Here is a 25,834-nt window from a genome sequence, read left to right as displayed (position 1 = left end):
GGCGGGCAGCGGATTCACCGACCTGGACGACAACAGGAAGAGGGCTCTCTTCCTGGCTCACTGCAGCTCGGGGGTCCTACAGATGGCCATGGACCTCGTGGCACCAAGGGACATCGAGCTGATGCCATGGGCCGAACGACAAGAAATACTTCAGGAGCACTAAGCCCCATCGAGCACATGGCTAGCCAACCGCTTTGACTTCCATCAGCGCAACCAGCACGACGGAGTCATTCAAAGACTTTGTTTCGGCATTCCGGAAGATCGCGGCCAGCTGTGAGTTCAAGAATGTGGACGTTCAGCTGAGGGACCGAATAGTCTTCAGCATGAGGGACAGCACAGTGCAAAAGAAGCTCCTCAGCTGAAAGAAAGTTTAGCTAAAAGATGTCATCGAAGAAGTCACAGCCGCCGAGGCATCCGACAGGGCAGCAGCCGCAATGCGGAGATCCAAGGGGATCCACAAGGTCCACAGGGATCCGCAGCCATCTTCGGACGAGACCTCCACGGGGTCTGAATCCGATTTCGAAATGGCCATCCACAAGGTCACAAGACCCCAAAGGCGGGAAAACCCCCAAGATGGAGGCCGGGAGGAACGTTGCACCAGCTGCAAGGGGGACCATCCATGCGCCAGATGTCGCTGGCGGGATGCGACCTGCAGACGATGCGGGAGAAAGGGACACATTGCAGAAGCCTGCAGAGCGGCAGAACCAAGTTGGGAGACTCCCAGGGCCACGGATTGCGAATACCAGAGGTCATCCAAACGGTCCCAGTACCCGTGGTGAGACGGAGATGGCCACACAAAGAGCAGATGGATACACCAGACGACCATAGCACACGCTGCGGCCAAGGGATCCGACAAATTCCACGTGACCATGCCCCATGGAAATTGACTCAGGCTCACCTTATTCAATAATAGCCTGGGACCAGCTTAAACGACTCAAGCCGCAATTATCCAAGAAGCAACTGGAACCACTGCAAGCATGGCTGGTGGACTTCTGGGGCCATCCCATCAGGATCCTGGGAAGGACCCACATCAGGGTGAACTTCAAAGACTTCTCAGGGGATCTCCCCATCGTGGTAGTGAAGGAAGCCCGTCCAACCCTGCTAGGCATGGAGTGGTTCAAGCCCCTAGGGCTCACAATTGGCGGCATAAATCAAATTCAGCAGAATTCACTCGACCAGCTCCTAGAGGACTTCAAGGACGTCTTCGATGGGAGTTTAGGTAAATTTTTGGGGAAACACATTTCCTTCAATTAGGTCCGAAAATTGTTCCAATTCAGCTTAAGCCCCGCAGAGTTCTGTTTGCCTTCCGGCCTAAAGTGGATGCCCAGCTGGACAAATTAATCGCCCAGGGCATTCTGGAACCGATTGATCATGCAGCATGGGAGACCCCCATTGTGACCCCCATGAAGCATGATGGATCTGTGCGCATCTGCGCCGACTATAAGTGCACCATTAACAGGGCACTTCAGCAGAGCACATATCCCATGCCAGTGGTGCAACATCTGCTGCATTCACTCGGCAGCGGGACCATATTCGCGAAACTGGACCTGGCCCAGCCTTACCAGCAACTGCCAGTAGATGAAAAGACTGCGGAGGCACAAAAGATTGTCACGCATAGGGGTGCATTTAAATGCAACTGCCTCCAATTTGGAGTCAGTGCTGCCCCAGGTATTTTTCAATCTATGATGGAATGCCTTCTACAAGGCATTCCAGGGGTGATGCTATACTTTGATGACGTGTTAGTCTCTGGAGACGCGGAAGCCCAACTAATGGAACGGCTCAGGGTTGCCCTACAGTGGTTCCAGGTGAAGGGACTAAGAGTCAGAAGGGACAAATGCGTTATTGGGGTCCAGGAGGTCGAGTTCCTGGGCTATCTAATTGATAGCAAGGGCATCCACCCCACCAAAAGCAAAGTTAGGGCTATACACGAAGCTCCAGCCCCCAAAACAAAAATGGAGCTGCAGGCTTTCTTGGGACTACTGAATTTTTACAGTGTCTTTTTGAAACAGAAAGCCACCGTTGCTGAGCCACTCCACCGTCTCCTAGGCAAGGCGGTTCCTTGGAAGTGGGGAGAAGAAGAAGAGGCAGCCTTCTGGAAGATCAAAAGACTCCTCTCCTCCGACAGCCTCCTCATGCAATATCATGAGTCGCTTCCACTGTCCCTGACTTGCGACGCATCACCGTATGGAGTCGGGGCTGTTCTCAGCCATCAGCTGCCCAATGGACCCGAAGCCCTCATCGCTTACTTTTTCAAGACTATGTCCTCAGCGGAGCGCAATTATAGCCAGCTGGACAAAGAAGTTCTTGCCATCGTAGCTGGTATAAAGCGTTTCTACGAGTACGTGTAAGGAAGGGCTTTTATAATCATCACAGACCACAAACCATTGCTGGGACTGCTCGCAGGGGACAAGCCAACGCCTGCGTACAGGTCGCCCAGGATGACACGCTGGGCCATTTTTCTTTCCGGGTACTCCTACAACCTGATCCACCGACCCGGTAAGAACATATTCAACGCAGACGGCCTCAGCAGATGCCCGGTGTGAGAACCTGTGATAGATCCGGCACCCACCCTCGGCCTCTATCACATCAATGAGGACCAGATGTGCCCAGTGTCATCCACCACGGTGGCAAGCCACAACCTGAGGGACAAAACCTTGAAGCAAGTGCTGTCCTGGATTTTGCGGGGATGGCCGATGGAGAGACTGGGCGAAGACTTCACCCCTTTTGTATGGAGGCAGCAAGAACTGTCCACAATGAAAGGCTGCCTTCTCTGGGGTGACAGGGTGGTGATTCCCCACACCCTACAACGAAAGACATTGGAGACCCTGCATAGCGGCCATCCAGGCATAGTCCGGATGAAGGCATTGGAACGAAGCTATGTCTGGTGGCCCTCGTTAGACAAGGACATAGAAGCGTGGATCGCCAGATGTGACCCATGCCAAGCATCGCAACCGGCGCCACCACGAACCCAGCTGACGGAGTGGGAACAGCCCAGCAGCCCATGGTCGAGGATACATATCGACTTTGCGGGGCCTATGAAGGGGAAGTTCCTGCTCATCATGGTGGACGCATTCTCAAAATGGCTGGAGGTCATAACAATGCCCTCCACCACAACAGATGCCACCATCAAGGCACTCCGCCGGTTGTTCACCACCCACGGCCTACCGGATGTACTGGTCTCCGACAACGGCCCGCAACTCAGGGCAAAGGCGATGGAAGACTTCCTGGCAGAACAGGGCATCAGACATGCTCTCATCGGCTCGTACAGACCGGCGGGAAACGGGCAGGTGGAAAAAATGGTGCGCCTCACAAAGGACACGCTCACCAAGATGGACACTGGAGACTGGCAGGAACAAATCGATAAGTTCCTGCTGACCCAGCACATCGTGCCGCACGCAACCACAAAGAAAAGTCCGGCAGAACTCCTGATGGGGAGAAGGCTCCGCTCTCCACTAAATCAGCTCCATCCATAGTACAACCCAAAAGACAAGCCGATCAACCCACCGCCAATGCGAAGCTTTGCTAGCGGAGACCTGGTATTCGCACTGAATTTCCAGGGTCCACCTAAATGGGTCAAGGGCCGAATCGGGAGAGTGACCGGACCGAGATCGTACGGTGGAGCTGGACGACGGACGATCATGCAGACAGCACATCAACCAGCTCCGGAAAAGGTGGAGGGGAGTCGAGAAAAACCACCCAGACGAGGTAGACCTACCACCCCCCGACGAGGTAGGCCTGCCACACCCCGACAGGGCAGACCAACCCACTCCCAGCAAAGAGAGCTACCAACACCTCAGCAGAAGAGACGCGGTAGACCGGGACCAACCCAGCGGGACGAGCTGACAGCCCTATGGCAACGATGACCGGCAACCCCCCAGGGGACGGGACCCCCATCACCACGATGGGGTAGACCGGAGACCACCCAACACGGCGAGCCAATACCAACCCAGAAGGGTCAACCACCGCCACCCCAACAGGGTTGACCTACACCACCATGGCGAGGGGGACCTACACCACTCCGGCAGGGGAGGACCACAACATCCCAGCGGAGGAGTCCTACCCGACCCCGACAGGGTAGGCCAGCACCCCCCAGCTGGGCCGGGACACCAACACACACCACCAGCGGGAGTCCAGCCATGGGGGTGGCCCGGAACCTCCACCTGTGACAATCCTCGGACACCAGGCAGAGAGGGAAGTAAAGAACCGAGGGTCCTACCGGGTTTCAGCTGTCCAGTCCGACTCCGAGACGAACGACAGGAACTGAACATTCTTCATCCAGGCCTGATCGAGGTACCCCACCAACCGCGAGGTGAGTTGTCTACTCCAGCCGGAGGCGCTAGGCAAGGCCCCGCACACTCAACGGCAGAGTTCCGGGACATTCCACCACAGGGACGGGAGCTAGCAGGAGCCAGACCCGTCCGGAGCAGCATCGTTGAACGAACTGAACCGCGCAGGTCAGGTAGGACTATTGTTCGTCCCACCTACCTGCGCGACTACGTGACCTAGGTCGGCCATGGAGTGATTGACTAAGGACTAGGAGGGGAGGGGTGTTATGTCCTTATAAGGACATCCGCCGGGGGATTGGTTGATTCCACCGGCGGGAAGTTTAAACAACTGTCATTGGCTGGCTGGGCATGCCTGAGACACGTATAAGGTGGCTCGGCAGCCCCAGCCAGCAGTCTGTCTTACTATTCCAATAAAGTGCTGAACAGACAACAGCTGAGTCGTGTTACTTTCCGGCGCCGATCTAACACATATACTTTTCACCTTAATTCAGATGAAGTTATTATAACACATCAAATACAATGGTAACATATACAAATGTTTTTGGAAAAGGCTAGGCTAGTCTGTTGTAGCAAAAAAAATTCTTTATGATAATTTAAGGATTACTAGAGCCCATTTCATCAGAAGCAGCTGTGTATGTGTAAAGTAACTGCACATACATTCACATCCACAGATTCTTCTTAAATGTAGCCATGAAAAAGTATGTAAACCTGGCTATAATTATAAAATTTATCATTCTTCAGCTATATTAGGCTTTAAAAAAACAAAGCTAAACCCAATTCTTAATATACTTAGTTTAATTGGCAGGCACAATATTTTAGTGCTCTTTGCTTATTGGCAATATGAAAGTCCAACTTCATTAGGAAGATTAAATTTTCAGCATTAAGGTGTTCCTGCCCATATTTACCTGGATATCTATATTCTGGGTATCCATAATCTCTTCTCTTTGACTTCCTAAACTAATGTTTTCATCACCTGAATGAGGAAATGGGAGTAAGAGAAAATAAAGCATAAAATATATTACAAAGTAAGCAGTTTTCTTATAGTATGAACTGATTTTTATATTCAATTCTATACATTTTTAAAACTTTCGGCAGGGGGAATGAATTCAGAAATGTGGATTCCTAATAAGTCTATTCAGAATGAAATACCTTTGAGCTCAACAGCATCTTTGAGCTCAACATCTTCCAGGTAGAGATGTCTAACAACCTATACTCAATTTTTTTATAATTATCCATTTTAGTTTTCAAAACTTTAGAGCGACAGTATTTTTATAAATTCATAATGATTGCAAATTAAAATTTTTATATGTTCATGATGATTGCAAATTTTTTAATATTATCTGTTCATTAGTCAAAACCTAGAATAAGGGGATAAGGAGCCAAGTACAGCTGCTTGGGTACAAAAAATCTCTCAGATGGATCATTTTATCCCAATATTTGTGATCAAATGAAGAGCTAGTAACTACATTTGAGGGAGGATATCTCTTCTGACACCTGAAAGCTGTACACACATAAGATAGTGGCAGCTTAGATCTTTGTTGGTGGGTGGGTGGATTTAAGAGAACACATGTGGTATCAGTATTAGTGATGGCAGCAGGTTACATCAGTATTACTGTTATCAGATCAGATTTGCAGGAATCTGGGGCATCACTAAAGCTTTTTGCTGTGATCCAGTGGTCACTAAGCATATAGGATGCTTTTGTCTACAGCCTACATTTATCTGCTGCTCCACCTCCACTCTTGGCCTAGCCAAATGCCTTGTTTCATCTATAGAGACATGCCAGACATGCAGTTGTCCATGACTTTTTTTTTTAAGCCTGTAGGTCTGATTGGGGCTTTATTTCTGTGGGCCCAAGATAGCCATTATACCTTGCATAGAATATATTTATACCAATAGGGAGAATGGCTAGTCTTGGAAATATGTATCACATTCTTAGATAGAGTTATGACTGAAAGGCATGTAAATTGAGAGTTATCTGATATAGAGTTACGGTATATTCCACTGAAGCAGGAATCTTCCAAAAACTTGCAAGGAATATGAGATCAGCAGTTGATTTTTAAATCACCTGATGCCTAATAAATTAACTTTTAAGAAACTTAAAAACTATTATTAAAAATGTCAGTTAATCTAACACAATTTATTTTGTAAAATTTATTTTTTTCCAAATAATATAGCTAGTATTTACTTTTCATACACTGTTTCTTATGCACAGTTTCCTCTATGGAAATGATTACTAATATAATGATCATTATTACCCTGTTAGGAAATGTATTAGCCCAATGTATTTTTAGCAATAAGTTAAATTTTGCAAAATATTTTTATTTCACCTGTAATTTCACTTGAAATGCATGGTGGTTTAAGAATATCATCTGGATGTGGTTTGCAAAGTCCATGGAAAAGTCTCAAGTCAAAGCAGTCATGAAGCAGTTGTACATTCACTTCAGAACATATACTCATGAACCCCACTGCTATGCCATTATCCTGAAACATCCATTAAAAATGCTGTTAAGTTTTTCCCCCAAAAAAGATATGGATTCTCATAAAGTAGGAAAAGATACCATTTAATTTCTTGTACTAAAATTCATGCTCCTTGCTTATAATATAGCAAGAGGACCTCTGACACATAACTAAGAAATAAAAGTAAGAGGGATAAAGCAGTGCATTGTTTACTTTGTGTTATCAGTGATTTTTCAAGCTTCAATAGCAATAGCACTTAGATTTATATACCATTTCATAGGGCTTTACAGCCCTCTCTAAGTGGTTTATTTATTTATTTATTTATTTATTTATTTATTATTTATTTATTATTTAAATTTATATACCGCCCTTCTCCCGAAGGACTCACGGCTATGTACAGCCAAAAATAAAAACATAAAAATATAAAATTTAAAACAATTTAAAAGTATATTAAACAAATTTGGCCCATATTAATTAAAAAAACCCTTTTTTAAAAAACGAATTAAAAACAATTAAAGAGCTACGCCAGCCCGGCTTGCTGGAATAGAAAAGTTTTGAGGGCACGGCGGAAGGTGCGGGATCCTTCGTATCTCCGGGGGCAGCTCGTTCCAAAGGGCAGGTGCCCCCACAGAGAAGGCTCTCCCCCTGGGGGCTGCCAGTCGACATTGTTTGACCGACGGCACCCTGAGGAGCCCCTCTCTGTGGGAGCGTACTGGTCGGTGGGAGGCTACCAGTGGCAGAAGGCGGTCTCGTAGATACTCAGGTCCTAAGCCATGGAGCGCTCTAAAGATGGTAACCAATACCTTGAAGCGCACCAGGAAGACCACCGGGAGCCAGTGCAGCTCGCACAGGAGAGGTGTTACATGGGAGCGCCACGTCGCTCCCACAATCACCCGCACAGCTGCATTCTGGACTAGTTGGAGCCTCCGGGTGTTCTTCAAGGGGAGCCCCATGTAGAGAGCATTACAGTAGTCCAGGCGGGAAGTGACAAAGGCATAAGTGACCGTGCGCAAGGAGTCCCGATCCAGAAAGGGATGCAACTGGTTTACCTTAGTAGTCAGCAAATTGCCCTTAAGGAGCTCCTTTTACTGACCTTGGAACGATGGAAGGATTGGTCAACCTTGAGCCAGTAAGAATTGAACTGCTGACACTGGGCAGAATTAGCCTGCAATACTGCATTCTAACCACTGTGCCACCAGGGCTCTTAAAACCATGTACAGGATTTGAAAAACAGCTCACATATTCCAGTTTAATCCGATAATTTCCAGACTTAGTTTTAAGAACAGCCATATTAGTAGACACACTATTCTATTTAATTAGTGTTTAATCTAAGGTGACCAGATTTTAACATTGGTAAAGAGGGACATTGTGGGTGTGGCTTATTTTGTGGGCGTGACTAGCTGGTCATGTGACTGGGTGGGCGTGACTAGCTGGTCATGTGAGTGGGTGGGCGTGGCTAGCTGGTCACGTGACCGGGTGGCCATGGCTATGTGTATAGGGTAAGGTGAACAGATTTTAACATTGGTAAGAAGGACACCATTGTGGGCGTGACTTATTGTGTGGGCGTGGCTTGGAGGCCATGTGACTGGGTGGGCGTGGCTACCTGGTCATGTGACCGGGTGGCCATGGCTATGTGTATAGGGACTACTCAGAGGGCTGAAAAGTCATTTCTGACAGGTCCTCACACTTTTGACTGGTCCTCACACTTATGACCATCCTCACATTTATGCCCGTGCAGCATTCTTAACAACCATGTCACTCATTTCACAACTGCTTCTCTTCACCATGGTGACAAGATAGGGCAAAAACATAAAATGTGAGGACAGTCGTAAGTTCGAGGACTGGTCAAAAGTGTGAGGACCAGTCAAAAATAACTTTTTCAGCCCTCTGAGTAGTCCATATGCACAAAAGGACTAACCAGAGGGCTGAAAAAAGTCATTTCTGACAGGTCCTCGCACTTTTGACTGGTCCTCACACTTATGACCATCCTCACATTTATGCCCGTGCAGCATTCTTAACAACCATGTCACTCATTTCACAACTGCTTCTCTTCACCATGATGACAAGATAGGGCAAAAATGTAAAATGTGAGGACAGTCGTAAGTTCGAGGACTGGTCAAAAGTTTGAGGACCAGTCAAAAATAACTTTTTCAGCCCTCTGAGTAGTCCATATGCACAAAAGGACTAACCAGAGGGCTGAAAAAAGTCATTTCTGACAGGTCCTCACACTTTTGACTGGTCCTCACACTTATGACCATCCTCACATTTATGCCCGTGCAGCATTCTTAACAACCATGTCACTCATTTCACAACTGCTTCTCTTCACCATGATGACAAGATAGGGCAAAAATGTAAAATGTGAGGACAGTCATAAGTTCGAGGACTGGTCAAAAGTGTGAGGACCAGTCAAAAATAACTTTTTCAGCCCTCTGAATAGTCCATATGCATTAAAGGATACAGCAATAGAGAGGGATGAAGGAATGGAAATTAGAGTAGGAGTGAGGGTAAGAGAGGGAGGAAGAGAGGAGGAGAAGGAGAAAGGAAGAGGAAGTAGGGAGGAGAAAAAGAGGGTGGGGGGAAGAGAAAGTAAGAAGGAAAGAAAAGAGAGTGGTGGTAGGTTTGAGGAGAAAGATTGCTGTACAATAAAAAAGATGAAAGGGAAGAAAGCCAACCCCAAGCAAATATAAAGATATTAAGATTAAGAATGAATTGTTCAACTTTAAAGAATAAAAGAGAACAAATATGAATAAATAGCAATAATTAGAAACACACATACAAACATACAACGTATTTTCTTTGAACAGAATATTTGGCTGGTTCACAAATTTAAACAGTGTTTAGTCATTTCAATTAAATTTACAATTTCTATATTTCCTTTTTGCCATATTTATTCCTCATCTATTTTTTAAAAAAACAATATTACCCTTCATCCTCATCTCTAATCTTAATCAAATTCAATTTTTCCCTTCTATTCTATATTATACCCCTTCCCATTGTCATCTATTTTTATATCCATCCTCACATTGGTTAATTATGTAATTATGTAATACAGTTGTTTAATACAAATTCAACATTTTAATATAAATCAATTAGTTATATAACTATCTTCCAATTATTCAACAATATTCCAATTATTTCCATGCAATCCAATTTCTTACAAATCAATTAATTATATTTACCAATAATAATAAACCAAATAATTTCTCCCATATATTCCTCCAAACCACAACTTAACCATTTCTGCTTTCAACACAATATACAATTATTAATAGTATCTCAATTATTACAATTCCCTAGTTAAATAGAGCTTTTTTTCTTTTGTGTTTTAAAATCTTGAACTCTCCTCTTTTGCCCAAAATTTCCCATTGTTTGCAGTTTTGTACCTACCTTTTTTGGTGAGGAAAAAGAAAAAGAAAAAGAAAGAAATCTCTCTCTCTGCCTCATTTTGTCACGTTGCAGCTTTACTTTCGCTTTTGTTTTCAGCATTGCTGGGGGAAAAAAATCTGCTCCAGGAACTTTTTGCAGCTTTTTGCAGCTAATTAACCTAGCGGAACCTGTTAACAGGAGCTGTTTTTTCTATTTTTGCAGGCATGGCCTACTCATTTTTTTTTAAACACTGATCAGCTGTAGGTCGGCCCTTTGAAGCCCCGCGGCAAGAGTTTAAACAGGTTTTTTCCCTCTAGCCATCAGCGGGGATTCAGGAGGCAGCCGGGACTCAGGGGGCAGAATGAAAAATCGGGACTTTTTTAAAACGCCGCGGGACGCGGGACAAATTGCTCAAAAGCGGGACTGTCCCGCCAAAAGCGGGACGTCTGGTCACCTTAGTTTAATCAGATGCCAATAGGTAGTCAGATGTTACAGGGCATCCACCTGAGGGTCAAAAAACTCATGGCTCAACAAAATTCCACCACCCCTTTTAAAGTGTACCACATTTTAAAATGAGCTAGGGCTTCAGTCACACAATCTTACTCTCCCTACCTCCCATAACTTTGCATCACTGGGAATTGTATGGTATGTAAGATCATCCCTTTCACATGCTCCAACACCTATTGGCTGCACTACTGAAGGCAATTTATGGCAATTATATCTGATATAATTTGGGAGGTTATATATAGTAAATTTCTAATAAACAAATAAAAAGTAGCTAATTATGTTATTATTGTCAGATAATTATATAAAGGCAGAACAGAACTGGTCAACTTTAGGGTGGAAGAAGAAGCCAATAAAAATTGATCTAGCTTGGGACCAGGGATTTCAGAGAAAAAAAAATCCTGAAAAATTCCATACATGAATATCAATGGGAAAAGCAGAAAGTGGTGCAGAATGTTGATGACTGCTCCATTCTTTCCCCCCTTCTTTCTCCCTTGTTATGTGATGGGGCGGGGGGGGGGCAACTATTATTAAGGGTTACAAGGAACTCCAGAATTCGTTTGTTGTATGCATTGCCTATGTTGTTTTGGTAAATGTCTACTTAAGAAAGAATTAAATTTCTATGAAAGTCAAATTATCTCCATTCCATTTGACATTATCTGGTTATCATTAAGGTATATGGTAATGCTACTGCTGTGTTTTCCCCCACCTGAGGAATATTTAGGCTGCGTTCTATTATTCCTAATGGATAGATGAAGAATATTCTGTTCAAATTGGCTTTGATTGACTTTTGTTATCCAGAATAATAACCCAAATTACATGTAGCTTGGATAATATAAAGACTGCACTTAATTTCTCATTTATTTTCTACCAGCCAAGGATCTGTATAGATTCATAGGGTGGTAATTTACATTTTTTTAAAAATGGAGACATTACAAATATTTGTTTGATTCTTTTCAGCAATCTTTAGGAGTGCTCTCATCACAACCAAACACAAAATTAACAAATATATCCTGATGCTCTGCAGCACAGCACAGCAGTCTGGCAGGGAACACTGGAGCCTTCACTGCCAAGCAGCTGATTGGTGGTTGGATTGCCCCCCCCAAAATACTGCCAATCAGCTGTTCTAGGTGGTGGGGATTGCCGCCACCGCCTATTGCTGCCGCTGCCTATCGCAGCTGCTGATCACTGCCGCCGCCGTTTTTGTACTCTGCCACCTAGAACATCTGATCAACGGTAATCTGGAAGGCTGATTCAACCGCCAATCAGCTGCTTGGCAGTGAAGGCTCCAGCATTCTACGGTGGTGTCAGCAGCTCAGCTCAGTTGACCAGTGGTGGGTGCAATGGAGCAGAGCCCTGGTGAGCCACATGCTGGGGCTGCGATAATGTGCTGAAGCTGACCAGGCTGTTTGCTGCAAGGACACTAGCCAGATGAATACCGATGGATGCTGAGAGGCAGAGGCAGATTTTTTTTTTCTTGTTTGCCTCATCTAAAGCTAATGTGCGTCTTATGGTCCGGTGCATCTTATAGTGCGAAAAATACAGTATTTTTACTTCTATGTTTATCACTCAGAGGAGCATTAAATCAATACAATAAACAGCCAAACAAAATCTTGTTGATTCTGACATCATCTTATTTTGTACTGATTTTTTGAAATTTGAATATAGCTCGTAGCTCTTACCATGTATTGCAAATTAGGATTGCATAATTTACTCTCTATGCAAACATATCATGTGCTGGGCTTTGGTTTTTGGTTGAGGAAGAATGGTTAGAATTAGTTTTTTAAAAAAACATAGTTTGTAAACCACAGTTGGAAAATTATGCCAGGAGGAGGGAGCCAACTTTCAACAATTCAGAGTCTCATTTTTTAAAGATTAGTCTCCAAAAACTAATCTAAAGAGTGAGTGACAATGACAGAGTGCTATTGTTGGAGAAGCAGAACTGATTTCATCAGTCTTCCTTCTTTTGAATGCTGCATTAGCAAGTTTACTCAGATAGGAATAATAAGTTTACTGAGATGTAATGTACTTATTTGAGTATTTATTTTATTTTTTTTTAAAAAGCAAAAGCTCAGATCACTGAAGATTGCCAGTTTGCCACTAATTTTTCGTAGCACATTCTAGATGAGGGAGGAATCCAGAAAGTTGCAAAAACTGAAGAGCTAGGCTACATGCAACCAGGGAGCTTCCCATTTCTGCCAAAAATGATGATTGATAATGATGCATGAATCACTAGGATGGCAACAGAGAGCTAAGACTAAATAATAGACAAATACTTTGTAGAACAATTCAGTGTTATCAGGCACATAGGGTAATTATAGGGGATGGGGAACAGAGAGCAATTGGATAACCATCCTACAGTTTTCTGCACAAGCCTGCTCAAAGAAGAGTAGTAAAACTCTATCAGTTAATTAATTAATAAATCAATGGTGTTTGAATAGACTTTTAAAAAGTATTTTTCCTAAAGATGCAAATTATTAAATGAAAATTTTAAATAAAGCCAGAGGTTTTTCACTTTTTAAATGAACGAATAGAGATGCTCATCCCATCCTATTGCAGAGGACAATATTTCTTTGTGTGTCCTGTAAAATGAAGGCTTGTAAATAGAGTGTAGTTCAATTAAACTCCCATGCCTTTTGTACATATGGAATAATCAATTATATGGTATATCCATTAAAAAGCAGTTCTCACTATTAAGAGTAATAAAATGCTGAGAATTTCAACATAAAAACAGATGACAGGCCAGCACAACTCTCATCTGACAAGCACTACAGTAAGAATATTGTTTATCTGCAATACAATATTATTTATTGTTATGTATTATATATTAATACATACAACACATTTCTGAGGAAAAAGTACATGGTTTTATTATAACAACCTATCTTCTAATAAAATATTGTAGCCCAACAATCAAAGCAGACTTGATGCTTAATTATGTATAGTATCTGACTTACATCTCTGTCCAAGCAATATGATAAAGAGATTTCAAGTGCAACTGCACAGGATTGGGGTCCGAAAAGCCAATTGAATCCTTATTTTGCCAAACTCTATCCAGAATTAATTAGGTTGTTTCATCTTTGCTCTCACAATTACTAAGATATGGTTCTGATCTTGACATACCCAACCTTTGCCTTTGATACAGCAGCAAATGGCCTAACATTAGGGATAGTGGCATTTTTAAAAACCAAAATCTAGCATTCCCATGCTAGCATCTCTAGCTGTAGTATCCCTATCCAATAGCTGAACGTATGTCTATTTCTTTGCATTTTGGAATAATGACAAAATATAAAAGAACCATATCAGCAGTAAATCTCAACATGATTATTATCTGACATGTAATATAAACAGAAGTCTGGATGGAAACTGAATTGGAGCTCTGTATAAAAGATAAAACATGACAAATAAATCTGTTTTGAGTAAGATGGGATATATTTATGTCTCTATTTTTTAAAGGAGTTTTAGAGGACAGTTAATTGAAGTTCTGGAAGCTTAGGAATCCTTCATTTAGAACTCACAGAAGCCCACAGGCAACCTTCCATAGTCTAATCTGCTGCCCAAATACTGTACAAGAGATAAAATGATAGGGAGCCATTTCAATCCTACTCAAACTAGGGATGAAATATTATGAGGTATCTTGAATGAATCCAATTTGTCATTTAAAAAATCAGACAAGTAGTTTATCTAGTAACTCACTATTACTATCAAAGGCTTACCTCACAAACTACAGCAAGATTATTTTCATCTTGAGCTTCTATCAGTTCAGCGAGGAAATAGTCACCATAGGTTTGCCTTAGAGTATCATTATGCCGTGAAAAGATTGGGGTGAGATCATCATGGTCTTCTACCCTGCAAATGAGATTATCCTTTTAAGAATAACAAAAATAACTTAGGATTCTATTTTTGTTTTAAATAATGTAAGTATAATGGATAAACAAACGGCATCAATAAACGCCATAAATGGACATTTTATGCAAGATAGCATAAAATCTTATGCAGAGATGATAGTTTCCTAAATTATGATAGATGGTTATAGCAGATGCAAACTACTTAATCCATTTTAATAGAAAGGCCTAACACAATAATATGTAAATAAATATAAGAGACAAGAAAAATGTATTTCTTCAGCTATTGCTATATAGTACAATCTCAGCTACCAGTATTTGGATTTACATCATAGTACGACTGAGTTCTGATTTAACAGCAAACATGTAGCACCAAATCAAAGTCTTTCATTCAGATTACCCATCAACACAACTATCCTTGGTTTATGAACCAATCCACTGGTAGAATTAATAGTCAAAATAATTGCAAATCCCTTTTTAATCCTATGATTAAAATTAATCATATGATATAATATTGAAGGCTACTGGACTATATAGTATAAAGGCTGTTAAAACAATTTTAAAAATGCGAATATAATCTGGTACCTGAAATGGCTACCGATTATTATCTAAACATGAGTTGTGCTAATTGTCAACACACAACAAAACAGATTAAACACGAGAACATAACAATTATGCTATCAAAATAAGGAAAAGAAGAAAATAGTATAGAAACTCTATAAACAAGAGACAATATCTGAAGGGAAGATAAAGCAATAGTTAGAAAAGTCTGAATTACCTAAAATACCAGAAAAATACAAGGCGGCTTTGGAAGAAAGAATAACAATTATGGAATTAACAGAGGGTATTAAAAAACAAAAGAATGGTAAAATGCTGGGTCCAGATGGTTTGCCAACAGAAATATTACAGGATGTACTTAGCAATACAATGTTGGAAGTATTTAATGAACTTTTAATAAATGCAAAAATACCCAACTCTTGGATAGAGGCAGTGCCGGGATTCAGCCAGTTCACACCACTTCGGGAGAACTGGTTGTTAATTTTCTGAGCAGTTTGGCAAACTGGTTGTTGGAAGAAATCAGTAGGGCAGAGAACCGGCTGTTAAATTACTTGAATCCCACCACTGGATAGAGGCATATATTACTCTTATACTGAAAGAAGACACAGATTTACAACAAGTTAAAAACTATAGACCAATTTCCTTGTTAAATGTGGATTATAAAATATTTGCATCAATAATGGCGACTAGATTGAAGAGATTGTTAAATGAATTTATTCATACAGATCAAAATGGTTTCTTACCAAAGAGACAAATCAGAGACAATATGAGGACAATCTTAAATACTTTGGAATATTATGAAGTACATCCAGAAAAGCAAATGGCATTGATGTTTCTCGATGCACAGAAGGCTTTTGATAATGTAAATTGGCAATTTATGATAAAACAATTGTAGACTATGGACTTTGGGGGAATATTTATAAATATAAATATAAATGCGAACCGGTAGTAAAGGTAAGTAGAACCCACCCGATTTGGAGAGATGGAAAAATTTGCAATTATCATTAATGGGAAGAATAGTGGTAATTAAGATGAATATATTACCTAGATTGTTGTTTCTATTTCAAAAAATACCGATAAAACTGGAGAAAAAAATATTTTGAAGATCTGAATAGAATGATAATGAAATTTATATGACAGGGAAAAAAGCGAGAATCAATATGAAAATGTTACAAGATGCAAGACAAAGGGGAGGATCTGGACTACCAAACTGGGAATTATATTATCAAGCAGCAGCATTATCATGGATGAAGGAATGAATTGTATTAAGAAATACAAGGTTATTGACTTTAGAGGGGCCCGATTTACAATTAGGTTGGCATGCTTTTTTATGGTACGAGAAAAATAAGATGCATATCTATTTTCAAAGACATTATGTAAGGAATGCTTTATTATTAGTATGGGAGAAGGTTAGAGAAAAACATTATTTGAAAATACGAACATGGCTTTCAACAATGGAAGCAACCAAATATTATTAATATGGGGAATATTATCAGATATAAAGATATTTTATCAGAAAAGGGGAATTGAAAATGGAACAAGAACTAGTAGAACAAGGGATTGTTATGGAGTGGTATATACAACTGCAAATACAATCGAGATATGAAAAAGATGCAGAGTTATATGGTTTTTATTTGGAAATGACAGAATTGGATGAGATGCTCACAGGAACAGATGAGAAAATGATTTAAAAATTCTATAGTTATTTACTTGAAGTTAAATTAGAGGAAGAACAAGTAAAAGAAACAATAGCATGGGTAAAAATACAATAGAATTAGATAAATGGCAACAATTATGGGAAAGAAATTACAAATTAACAAAGGCTACGGCATAAAAAGAGAATCTGTATAAAAATTTTTTATAGAGGGCACATGTCACCGGAAAGATTGGCAGAAATGTTCAAAGATAAATCAACTAAATGTTGGAAATACCACCAGACATCGGGATCATACCCACCGTACATGTGGTGGACATGTCCAGAAGCGAGAAATTATTGGGCAAAAATTCAAATATGGTTAGAGAAAATGACACAGCAACATATTGATCTTAAACCGGAGCTGTTCCTGTTGGGTATCTTATTGGAGAAATTTAGTAAAGAAAATATATATTTGATTATACATGTAATAACGGCAGCAAGAATGGTATTTGCACAAAATTGGAAAGCAGAAAAAATTCCTACAAAGAGAGAGCTAATTAAGAAAATATTAGAATGTGCAGAAATGAGTAGATTAACATTAGCAATTAGAGGGAAGGAAGAATCAGAGTATTACAACATATGGGGGCAATTTTATCAATGGATAGAAACTGAATATAGACAATAGGCAATGTAAAAATAAGAAATATGGGAAAATATGTTATAATACATTAAATTTAAATGTAAGAGGAAAGATAAATATGTACAAAGAAAATGATAAACGTTGAATATGATGACACAAACATTTTTTGTATCCAGATGTTACACTGATTAATGATGAATTGTTTGTTTAAAAATAAAAATATTTTTTTTTCTAAAAAAAAAAAAGACAGATTAAATACAACATGTATTTAAACAAACTTTGGGTGGATGGAGTCTCATTTGAATTAGCAACTTAAAATATATCTTTATTTGATTGAGCTACATTTATAATAAAACTTGCCCTTCCAATTATGAAGAATATATTGCATATAAAAGAAATAAATGCCTTACTTTAAGATTCAACAACACAGCAGAAAAAATTCTGGAATGAAATATGATATGTTGTGCCTATCTGGAACAACCAGCTTTGAGATAAAATAAAAATGCAGTTGTAACTGAATACCCCAGAAGTCATTTGGCATTATTATAACAATCTGATTAAGGAAAAAGTGGGGGGGTTTCTGAACACATACGTCATAAAGCAAAGAGAAGGCATTAGAAATCTAGGGGATTTTTAAAATTGAATTGATACAGTATCCTTCTGGCTTAAATCCTATACATAATTGCGCAGTGTAATTAAACATGTTTGCAGGAAATATGCCCAAATATTTAAGGATAGATTTATATTGACTTTTCTTGTTTTCAAGAATATGATCAGTGGGAAAGATGTTTCTAGCGTACCCTTACTGTAGTATCAGTAGTGAAAGAAATAGTTTCAGTTGCACTGTTTCAGTTAAATACATAAGTTTAAAGAAGAATAAGAAATAAAAAGGAAGAGAGACTTCATAAAATGAAAAAAGGAATATAATATAATATAACTTGTATTTGCGGTCACAGACCAAAATACAAATATAATTGCAAAAGAACGTGGGGAAAGTAACATCATAAACAGTTGGCTACCAAAAGCCTTGGCTGAGAGGAATTACATCGTTCTCCTCTATTAGTTACAGCTCTCAAAAAAAAATTAGAAACCTGAAAAGTAATGTGTGAGGAGCCATCCCCTAAACAATATAAGGTCAAATTATTAGCATTGGATCCAGAGAGATCTGTTTCTAAGAGAGACAGTAATTTAGTCCTGCCTGCGTTATACATAGGGCAATATAAAAGAACATGCTCCACAGTTTCAACCTCAGCCCTATTACTTATCGGGAGCCTCTTAAATCGTCCGTCCAGCAATGCTGAGGGCAAGACATTGAAACGAGCAAGGGAGAAGACTCTTCTATACTTAGGGATGGTTAAAATGTAAAAATATGAGGCCATCCTCAGTCCATAATTGTTAAATTGGCTGAAGATCAGAGGGGAGCAGGTTTTATTAGCTCTAGCTTTTAGATATTGCAAGTCTATGTCCACAAGCTGTTGGACTACCCTAGATTGGGCATCCTTAAGGCCATAGTCTCCCAATGCATCCCCCGAAAAACCTAGCAGGTGGAGTTTCTTCGTCAGGAAAAAAGGAATATAACAATGAAGGAAACATTTTTATAAGAAGACTCCTGGCCTGGCCAAGTCAAGGATCATAAAGAAGTAAAGAGTCAGACTAGATGTGAGAGGAACTGGTAGGCCTTGTTCTGGTGGAAAAAAGCAATGTCAGGACTTAAAAGACTCATAGACGAAGCTATGGGGTAGATTTATAATGAACATAAAAGCTGTAGCTCTGCCTCTTCATTGCACTCAGTAAAGAATTTTACATTATTGAAATCCTTAGCTTCATGCTTGTTACTGAGCCTGGCCTTAGCCTCTAATTTTTCTGAACCCAGGGAGCCTTGCCTAGGAAATTGTATAATTTTACATTTTCAGGTTGACAAGCTTTTAAAAATGTGCTGAGAGATTTTCCCTGAATTAAAATAATCTGAGGTTCAATACATTCTGAGTCATCTTCAGAGACCCACTGATCTCAGGAAATGCAACTACTTGCAGTATGTATCAAACTGAATTATTATTCATATTTAACTAACCTGAAAGTTGATATATGATACTAAAGACAAGGATTATTTTTAAATATTGTATTATTGTTATCACTGGTTAGCAATATTGATCAAGGTTCATTAACTATTTATCATTTTATCACTTTAAAATGCTAGCAATGGACAGTTTTTGTTTTAAATTGCTATGAAAACAAGGGTATCCAGAAATCTTCCATACTATGTCAAACTATGGCATACTAAAATTATACAAATAAAAACTACAGTTGCAATATCAATACAATTCTAACTGCATATCTTCTGACTTATCATTCTGCACTAGTCTGAGCATTTTGAAATGGGAAACATTCTCATATGAAGTCACAAACTAACTAGTTATTAAGATGTAAATCTATTAGGAAAGGAGAATATACAGTTTCGTTACATCAAGGAATAAAATTTAGTATCTTAGCCTTGCTTATTGAACAATTCAATTTCCGATTTATATAAATGTATATGTATATATACACATATGTATACATGTATCTAAATACATGTATACAATATCTAAATACAGATACACACAGTATCTATGTGCTACTGACTACAGTAAAATTCACATATATATGGTACCACATTGATACCACTTCTTAGTTATCATTTTCACATACCAAAGTACACTCTGTAACTGCATATAATATTTAGAAAAATATGTAGTACAAGTTATGTGGGCATTTCATGAGCTATCAAGTAATGATATATTTTCTCTGAACCATATGCCATTTTATATTATAATTACTATTTATTACAAGTTGGAAATCTTTGTGATCCTGAAAGTGGCTTGGCAGATTTTCTAGAAAAATGTGTTGGCCCCTTTTATGAATCACTAAAGCAGCTGTATCTTTTTCCAGGCTTGCACAGCTGCTTCAGGAGCTGTTCCCAATTATCTCCACATATTGTGTGAACATGCCCTTGGAAAAGTTTCTAAAGCAGCTGTGGGAACATGGAAAGAGACATCACTGTTTAATCAGAAAAAAAGCACACACTCCTACTCATTCCAAAAAGCTTCCTTAGATGAATTTGCAAGCTGTAATACTGGTCAGACATGAATAATATTATATAAGAATACCTTGTCATAACTATTATTTTTAAAAAATACATAAAATATGGAAAAATTGAATAACTTGCCATGTTATGTACATTATATTCAATATGATATGTTGCCTGCCTTTTCATAACTTCATGACTCTCATAGTGCTGATAAACTAAATATTGGCTTCTCTTTTCTGACAGATCCATGCTTCTTTTATCAAAAAACTAAATAGCTCTCACTTGTTTCAATAGGAATCCATCCAGTTTATTGGAAAAATATAGTCTTATATAGAATATGACCCAGCCTTTGGAATATTCTCCCACTGGAGGTGAGATCAACTCCCACCTTAATCCTGGCCTTCAGGAAGAGCCTTAAAACCTGGCTCTGTAGACTGGCCTGGGCTCCTGATAGGGATGCTTTATGCTGGGAGTGGCTGATGGGGTAGAGAGAAGATCTCCATCTCGATGTTGCCTCTCCTCTTGGTTTTTAGTCTTTACTTAATCTTTTGTAATTTTAATCATTTTGAAATGTCTTTTTATCATTTTGTAAACCACTCAGAATTGCTGCAAAAGTGAGATGGGTGGCATATAAATTTAATAAATAATAAATAAATAAATACCATGGACTTTCTTTTTTCATATCTAGCAATAACGTATTTTGTACTTTTCCTAGAGTATGAAATAAACAATTTAAAGGCAATTACTTAAGAGTAATTGTACTCTTAAGTACCTGTACCAAATATTTGAATGATGAGAATTATACATTTACCAGTAAGTGTTAACAATGGCTTAATGCTATGGCTCACAAAAGACTTCTCTATTGTACATTTCATCAAGACTTTCTTATTATTTTAAGAAGAGTATTAATTATTTAACTGAATTCAGTTCTTTGTCATCTTTGAAGACAACAGTGTTCCCAAAGTGGCTCACAAAATAAAAACGAATTGTAAAAGCTAATAAAAGTCTATTAAAGTACATATTTCTTCCATTTAGGGCTCTTAGCATGGGATCAGTTTGTTAGGGAATACTATGGATAAACACAGTACTTGAAGATATAACTTAATAAATTTTTGCAAACAGAATTCTTTATCTGCTTCAAGCAAGAAACATAGATTCTACATATAGGTATCACCAGGTGGACAATATGAGAAACAAATCAATTTAGCGAAGTTGAGGAAAGTAGTATGTAAAGATAAGATGAATGGATAGGATCAGAAAGATTGCTTAATGTCTTATTGAATTATTGTAATATGAATTAAGTAATATGAATTATTACTTGGAACATGCCAAGACTGAGAGTATTTATCCATTTCATATTATTTAATTAAATTAATTAAGATTCAATTAATATTATTAACCACTATTATTATAAACTTTTATTCATTAAACATGAAACTCAGTCAACTGAACATTTAAAAATGTATCACAAATATTATTGACTGGCACTGATCATTGATATGGGTTGCTGCCAGCATTCTAGGTATCAACCAAGTACCTTCTTAAGATGTACAATGTTCTGAGTAGCACAGTTTTTTGCAGTTCCCCTGGTGTTATTGCAGGAAGCTGCAATTTATTTATGTATTTTGTAAAATTCTTGGATATGGTACCAAGTGCCCTGATGATAAGGGGCATCACTGTTACATGTTTCATCCATAATCGCGTAGTTTCGATGGCCAGGTCACGATATTTTGTTATTTTTTCCAGTTATTTTTCTTCGACTCTGGAGTCTTCTACTACAGTGATATCAATAAATTGTATGCTTCGGTTTTCAACAACTGTGATATCTGGTGTGTTGTGTTCCAAATGACAATCTGTCTGTATTCGAAAGTCCCACAAGATCTTCACCTTTTCATTTTCGACAACTTTCTCCACTTTATGTTCCCATGACTTTTTGGATACAGGTAAACTGTATTTTTTACATAATGACCAGTGGATTAATTTAGCAACTTGGTCATGTCTAGCTTTGTAATCAGTTTGTGTGATTTTGTTGCACTCGCATATTAAATGTGAAATAATTTCAACTTTGTCATTGCAAAGTCGGCAGTATTATTTGATTTAATTAATCTTATTAATCACTATTATTATTATTCACCCATATCACAACAAATGTTTGATGAAATATTAAATTCTTTTTACCAACATGTATTATTTCATCAGGTATTTAGATTTTTGGATAACAATTATTGTTTCAATTGTTTGAATGTAAATTGTTTTTTCTTGTCAAAGTACAAATTGCTAGCTGTAAATACTACTAATACGTTAGTACTATTTGTATAACTGGCCATAGGCTTCCTGAAATATATTTGTATACATACTGTAAAATTAACTATACTTTTTTTAAAAAATAAAGCAAGCTAAAATAGTAAGTTAAACCTAGGATGGGAAGTGTATTCAGTTCTTGCTAAGAGTAATTTATGTTTTTCTAGCTGGTGATTGCAAAAAGTTTCAAATACCTTAGACACTGGATTTTTGGGCAGAAATCTTTAAATAAGCCAAAGGTCCTTCAAAAATTAAAGGTTTAAATTAGCCAGCCTTGATTCATTCATTATATTGCTTACCTATTCCACTAATTATTTTATAAGAGAATTAAAAAAGCTGGATTTTTCTTTCTTGTTGTCTCTGTCTTTTTGTTTTGTTAACCCTAACTTCACTAAATGCTATACACTAATAAACACAAGATCTATTTTAAAAGGTTTATGATGACCTCTGGTGGTCAATTAATGACTGGTTACTCCCAACTCATTTACTACCTGTCAGAATGTGAAGAAACACATATAATTAAATGATTTATTTTAAGAAACAAACTATATGGCATAAGCATGTGAAGTTGATAAATATGATAGTAAAGCAATTTTCTTCTTTCTTTCAATATTAAATGCCTTTTAAATATGTTTCAAAGTAGAGAGATATGAAGGACACTTGCACATTTAGCCAGTTACCATAGAAACTAAACAAGCATCTCAGTACTGTCATTTCAAACTGCTTTTGAGAGAACGTTCCTCCTCCTTCTCCTTCAACAACAACAACAAATTATATTAGTTTCATGATCATCAACACAAAGTTAGTAACTAGCATGTCAGAGAAATTTTTCTCTTCACAAGTACAAATTCTGTAAGATAAATCACCATTTCTCATGTAGAAAAGCCATTCCAGTGAATCAAGTAAGAATCACACAAAAAATTAGGTATTATATACCATATGAAAACCCTGCAGTAGCCCAAAATCCAAACATTAAAATAGTAAATACTGACAGCATAATAATAATTTCATAGTTATTATCATAGAAAATATTTTTATTACAATTTTTATAACTAAATTGAATGCCAGCGGATTCTGCTCATTACTGAATTAAAACTGAGAATATTCAATATTAGGTCCATTCTTAGTCATGGAAATTCATTCTCTGAGCCCAAGAAATGTGGCAGGATTTTTGTAGGGAAGAAATGGAATGGAATCATACAAATAAACCATATAGATCAGATTAGATAGCTTTATTGATTAGCCTATGATTAAGGAACATTGAAAGACACAAATGAAGATACTAACATAAGATTAATTCACTCTCATACACAATGCAGGATATTACCTGGCACAGCGAATATACAACTGGGGACAATAGCGATGCCTGTGACACACATGGAGGCTATATTCCATAATCAGAGATGAATTAACAGGATTCCTCATGGGCTCAAAAGCTACTGCCAAATCTATACCTGAAGATAACAAACATATAGTAAAGGTAACTCACAGACTGCATAGATACTTCAGCTAAACTTTACTAAATATTGTTTCTAATGTCTGGTATTAAAATTATTATTAATTTAAAATGTTTAAATAAAGAGTGTTGTCCCAATATCCCGCCTGCATCTCCTCAGCCCTTAGATTATCACACTACTAAAATTCAAAGGCAAACATCAAAACCAAGTACTGGAATGGGAGCAAGAGGCCCCTCAGCAGCCTCTAACTCTAATTTCTATCCTTCAAATGCTGAAAAAAAAATGTTCCCCCTGTAACTTAAACCCTTCTTCTAGTAATGTGATTTACAGTCATCTGGGAAATCAGGAGGTTAAATTGCAATTCCCATTCTTGTTATTTACTAAGAGAGGAAGCAAAAATTATAAACCAGTAATGGCTAGGTGATTCATTGAATTATTATCATTCATTCTTATTTTTGTACTTATTAATATCAAAAGCCAGTAAACAAAATAGATTACTATAAACAGCAGACATCATTTCAACAAAATCCCCTAATAAAGATAGGAATACGTTTCAAATACATCCTAATTCCTATGTATTTTTATTAGTCTTTTTGGTAACAAGATTTATTTTTATTATATACCATATCTTCTGTTGTAATATACATTTGCCTCATGCCCTTAATTGAATATATTTTTATTACTTTGTTTTTTTTCCAGCTAGATTCTTGGTGCCAAATATTGCCAATGCCTGTTCAAGATCAATAGCTCGTTTGCTTTTAGCATTCTAAATGTAATTGATCTCATGACAGAATAATAATTATCTAGCACATGGAAAGTTATTTGTTTGTTTATTCACTAAATAATAGGATCCAGTTTTCAAGCTGAAGTACCAGAGAGAAGGGATGTAGAATCTGCTTGTTCTGATACTAATAGAAGTAGCAAATAATAGAGGTGGCAACTATTTCAGTCAGCTGCTGATTTCTTAAAATTATATTGGATCAATAAAAAGGGAGAAAGGTTTTAGGAGCCATAAAGAACTTAAACAAATCCTTACCCAATTCTTCTTGAAATGGTATGAAGAGAAATATGAAATGTAATTCTGGTACAGTTTTAAAAACAGTCCTGTGAACAATATTGTATTTTATTTATTTGCTGTTTATTTCAGGTAAAAAAATTAATGTACACCAAAATAACAGTCATATTTTAATTTACTTTACCAAAGTAGAATGGTCAGCAAGATAATATTTTCATCTATATCCGTGATAGCAAACCTGTAGCACACATGCCAGAGATGGCATGCAGAGGCCTGTCTGTGGGCATGTGTGCCATTGCCAGCTGTTCTTCTGCGTGATTTTTGCGCATGCTGGAGCCCCAGAAACCCAAAGACCAGCTGGCCAGTGCGCATGTGCCCAGGCCAGCTGATCTTCAGGTTTCTGGGGCTCTGGCATGTGCAAAGGTCAGCTGGCCAGAAGGGCTTTGAGTTTCTGGGGCTGTGCTACGAGCACGTGTACGCACGTTCCAGTTTGTGCACTCAGTGCCGAAAAGGTTCGTCATCACTGATCCAGAGGTGGGTTTCAGCAGGTTCTGACCAGTTCTGGAGAACCAGTAGCGGAAATTTTGAGTAGTTCGGAGAACCGGTAGTAAAAATTCTGACTGGCCCCACCCCCGTCTATTCTCTGCCTCCCAAGTCCCAGCTGATCGGGAGGAAATGGGGATTTTGCAGTAACCTTCCCC

The 25,834-nt window shown here is 38.7% G+C and overlaps 1 protein-coding gene and 1 long non-coding RNA gene across 2 annotated transcripts in view; one reads left to right on the top strand and one right to left on the bottom strand.

Moving 5' to 3' along the window:
- The window catches only part of LOC148114810 (uncharacterized), a 44,551-nt gene extending 20,410 nt beyond the window's left edge, over window positions 1–24,141 (top strand). Inside the window, exons 2-3 of the long non-coding RNA XR_015733575.1 lie at window positions 22,107–22,303; window positions 23,981–24,141. This is a non-coding gene — a long non-coding RNA (uncharacterized LOC148114810). The remainder of the gene's footprint in view (window positions 1–22,106; window positions 22,304–23,980) is intronic.
- Window positions 1–25,834, bottom strand: part of CFAP61 (cilia and flagella associated protein 61) — a 160,497-nt gene that overhangs the window by 124,464 nt on the left and 10,199 nt on the right. The window contains exons 5-9 of the mRNA XM_087891278.1: window positions 25,155–25,222; window positions 23,989–24,115; window positions 14,331–14,463; window positions 6,615–6,768; window positions 5,192–5,259 (exon numbers count right to left, since the gene is read on the bottom strand). Of these exons, the coding sequence (XP_087747404.1) occupies window positions 5,192–5,259; window positions 6,615–6,768; window positions 14,331–14,463; window positions 23,989–24,115; window positions 25,155–25,222 (550 nt within the window). The remainder of the gene's footprint in view (window positions 1–5,191; window positions 5,260–6,614; window positions 6,769–14,330; window positions 14,464–23,988; window positions 24,116–25,154; window positions 25,223–25,834) is intronic.

The sequence above is a fragment of the Pantherophis guttatus genome, chromosome 3, assembly GCF_059756535.1.
Source record: "Pantherophis guttatus breed Tessera chromosome 3, ASM5975653v1, whole genome shotgun sequence".
Classification (NCBI taxonomy): Eukaryota; Metazoa; Chordata; class Lepidosauria; order Squamata; family Colubridae; genus Pantherophis; species Pantherophis guttatus.
This window is presented reverse-complemented; position numbering and strand designations above follow the sequence as displayed.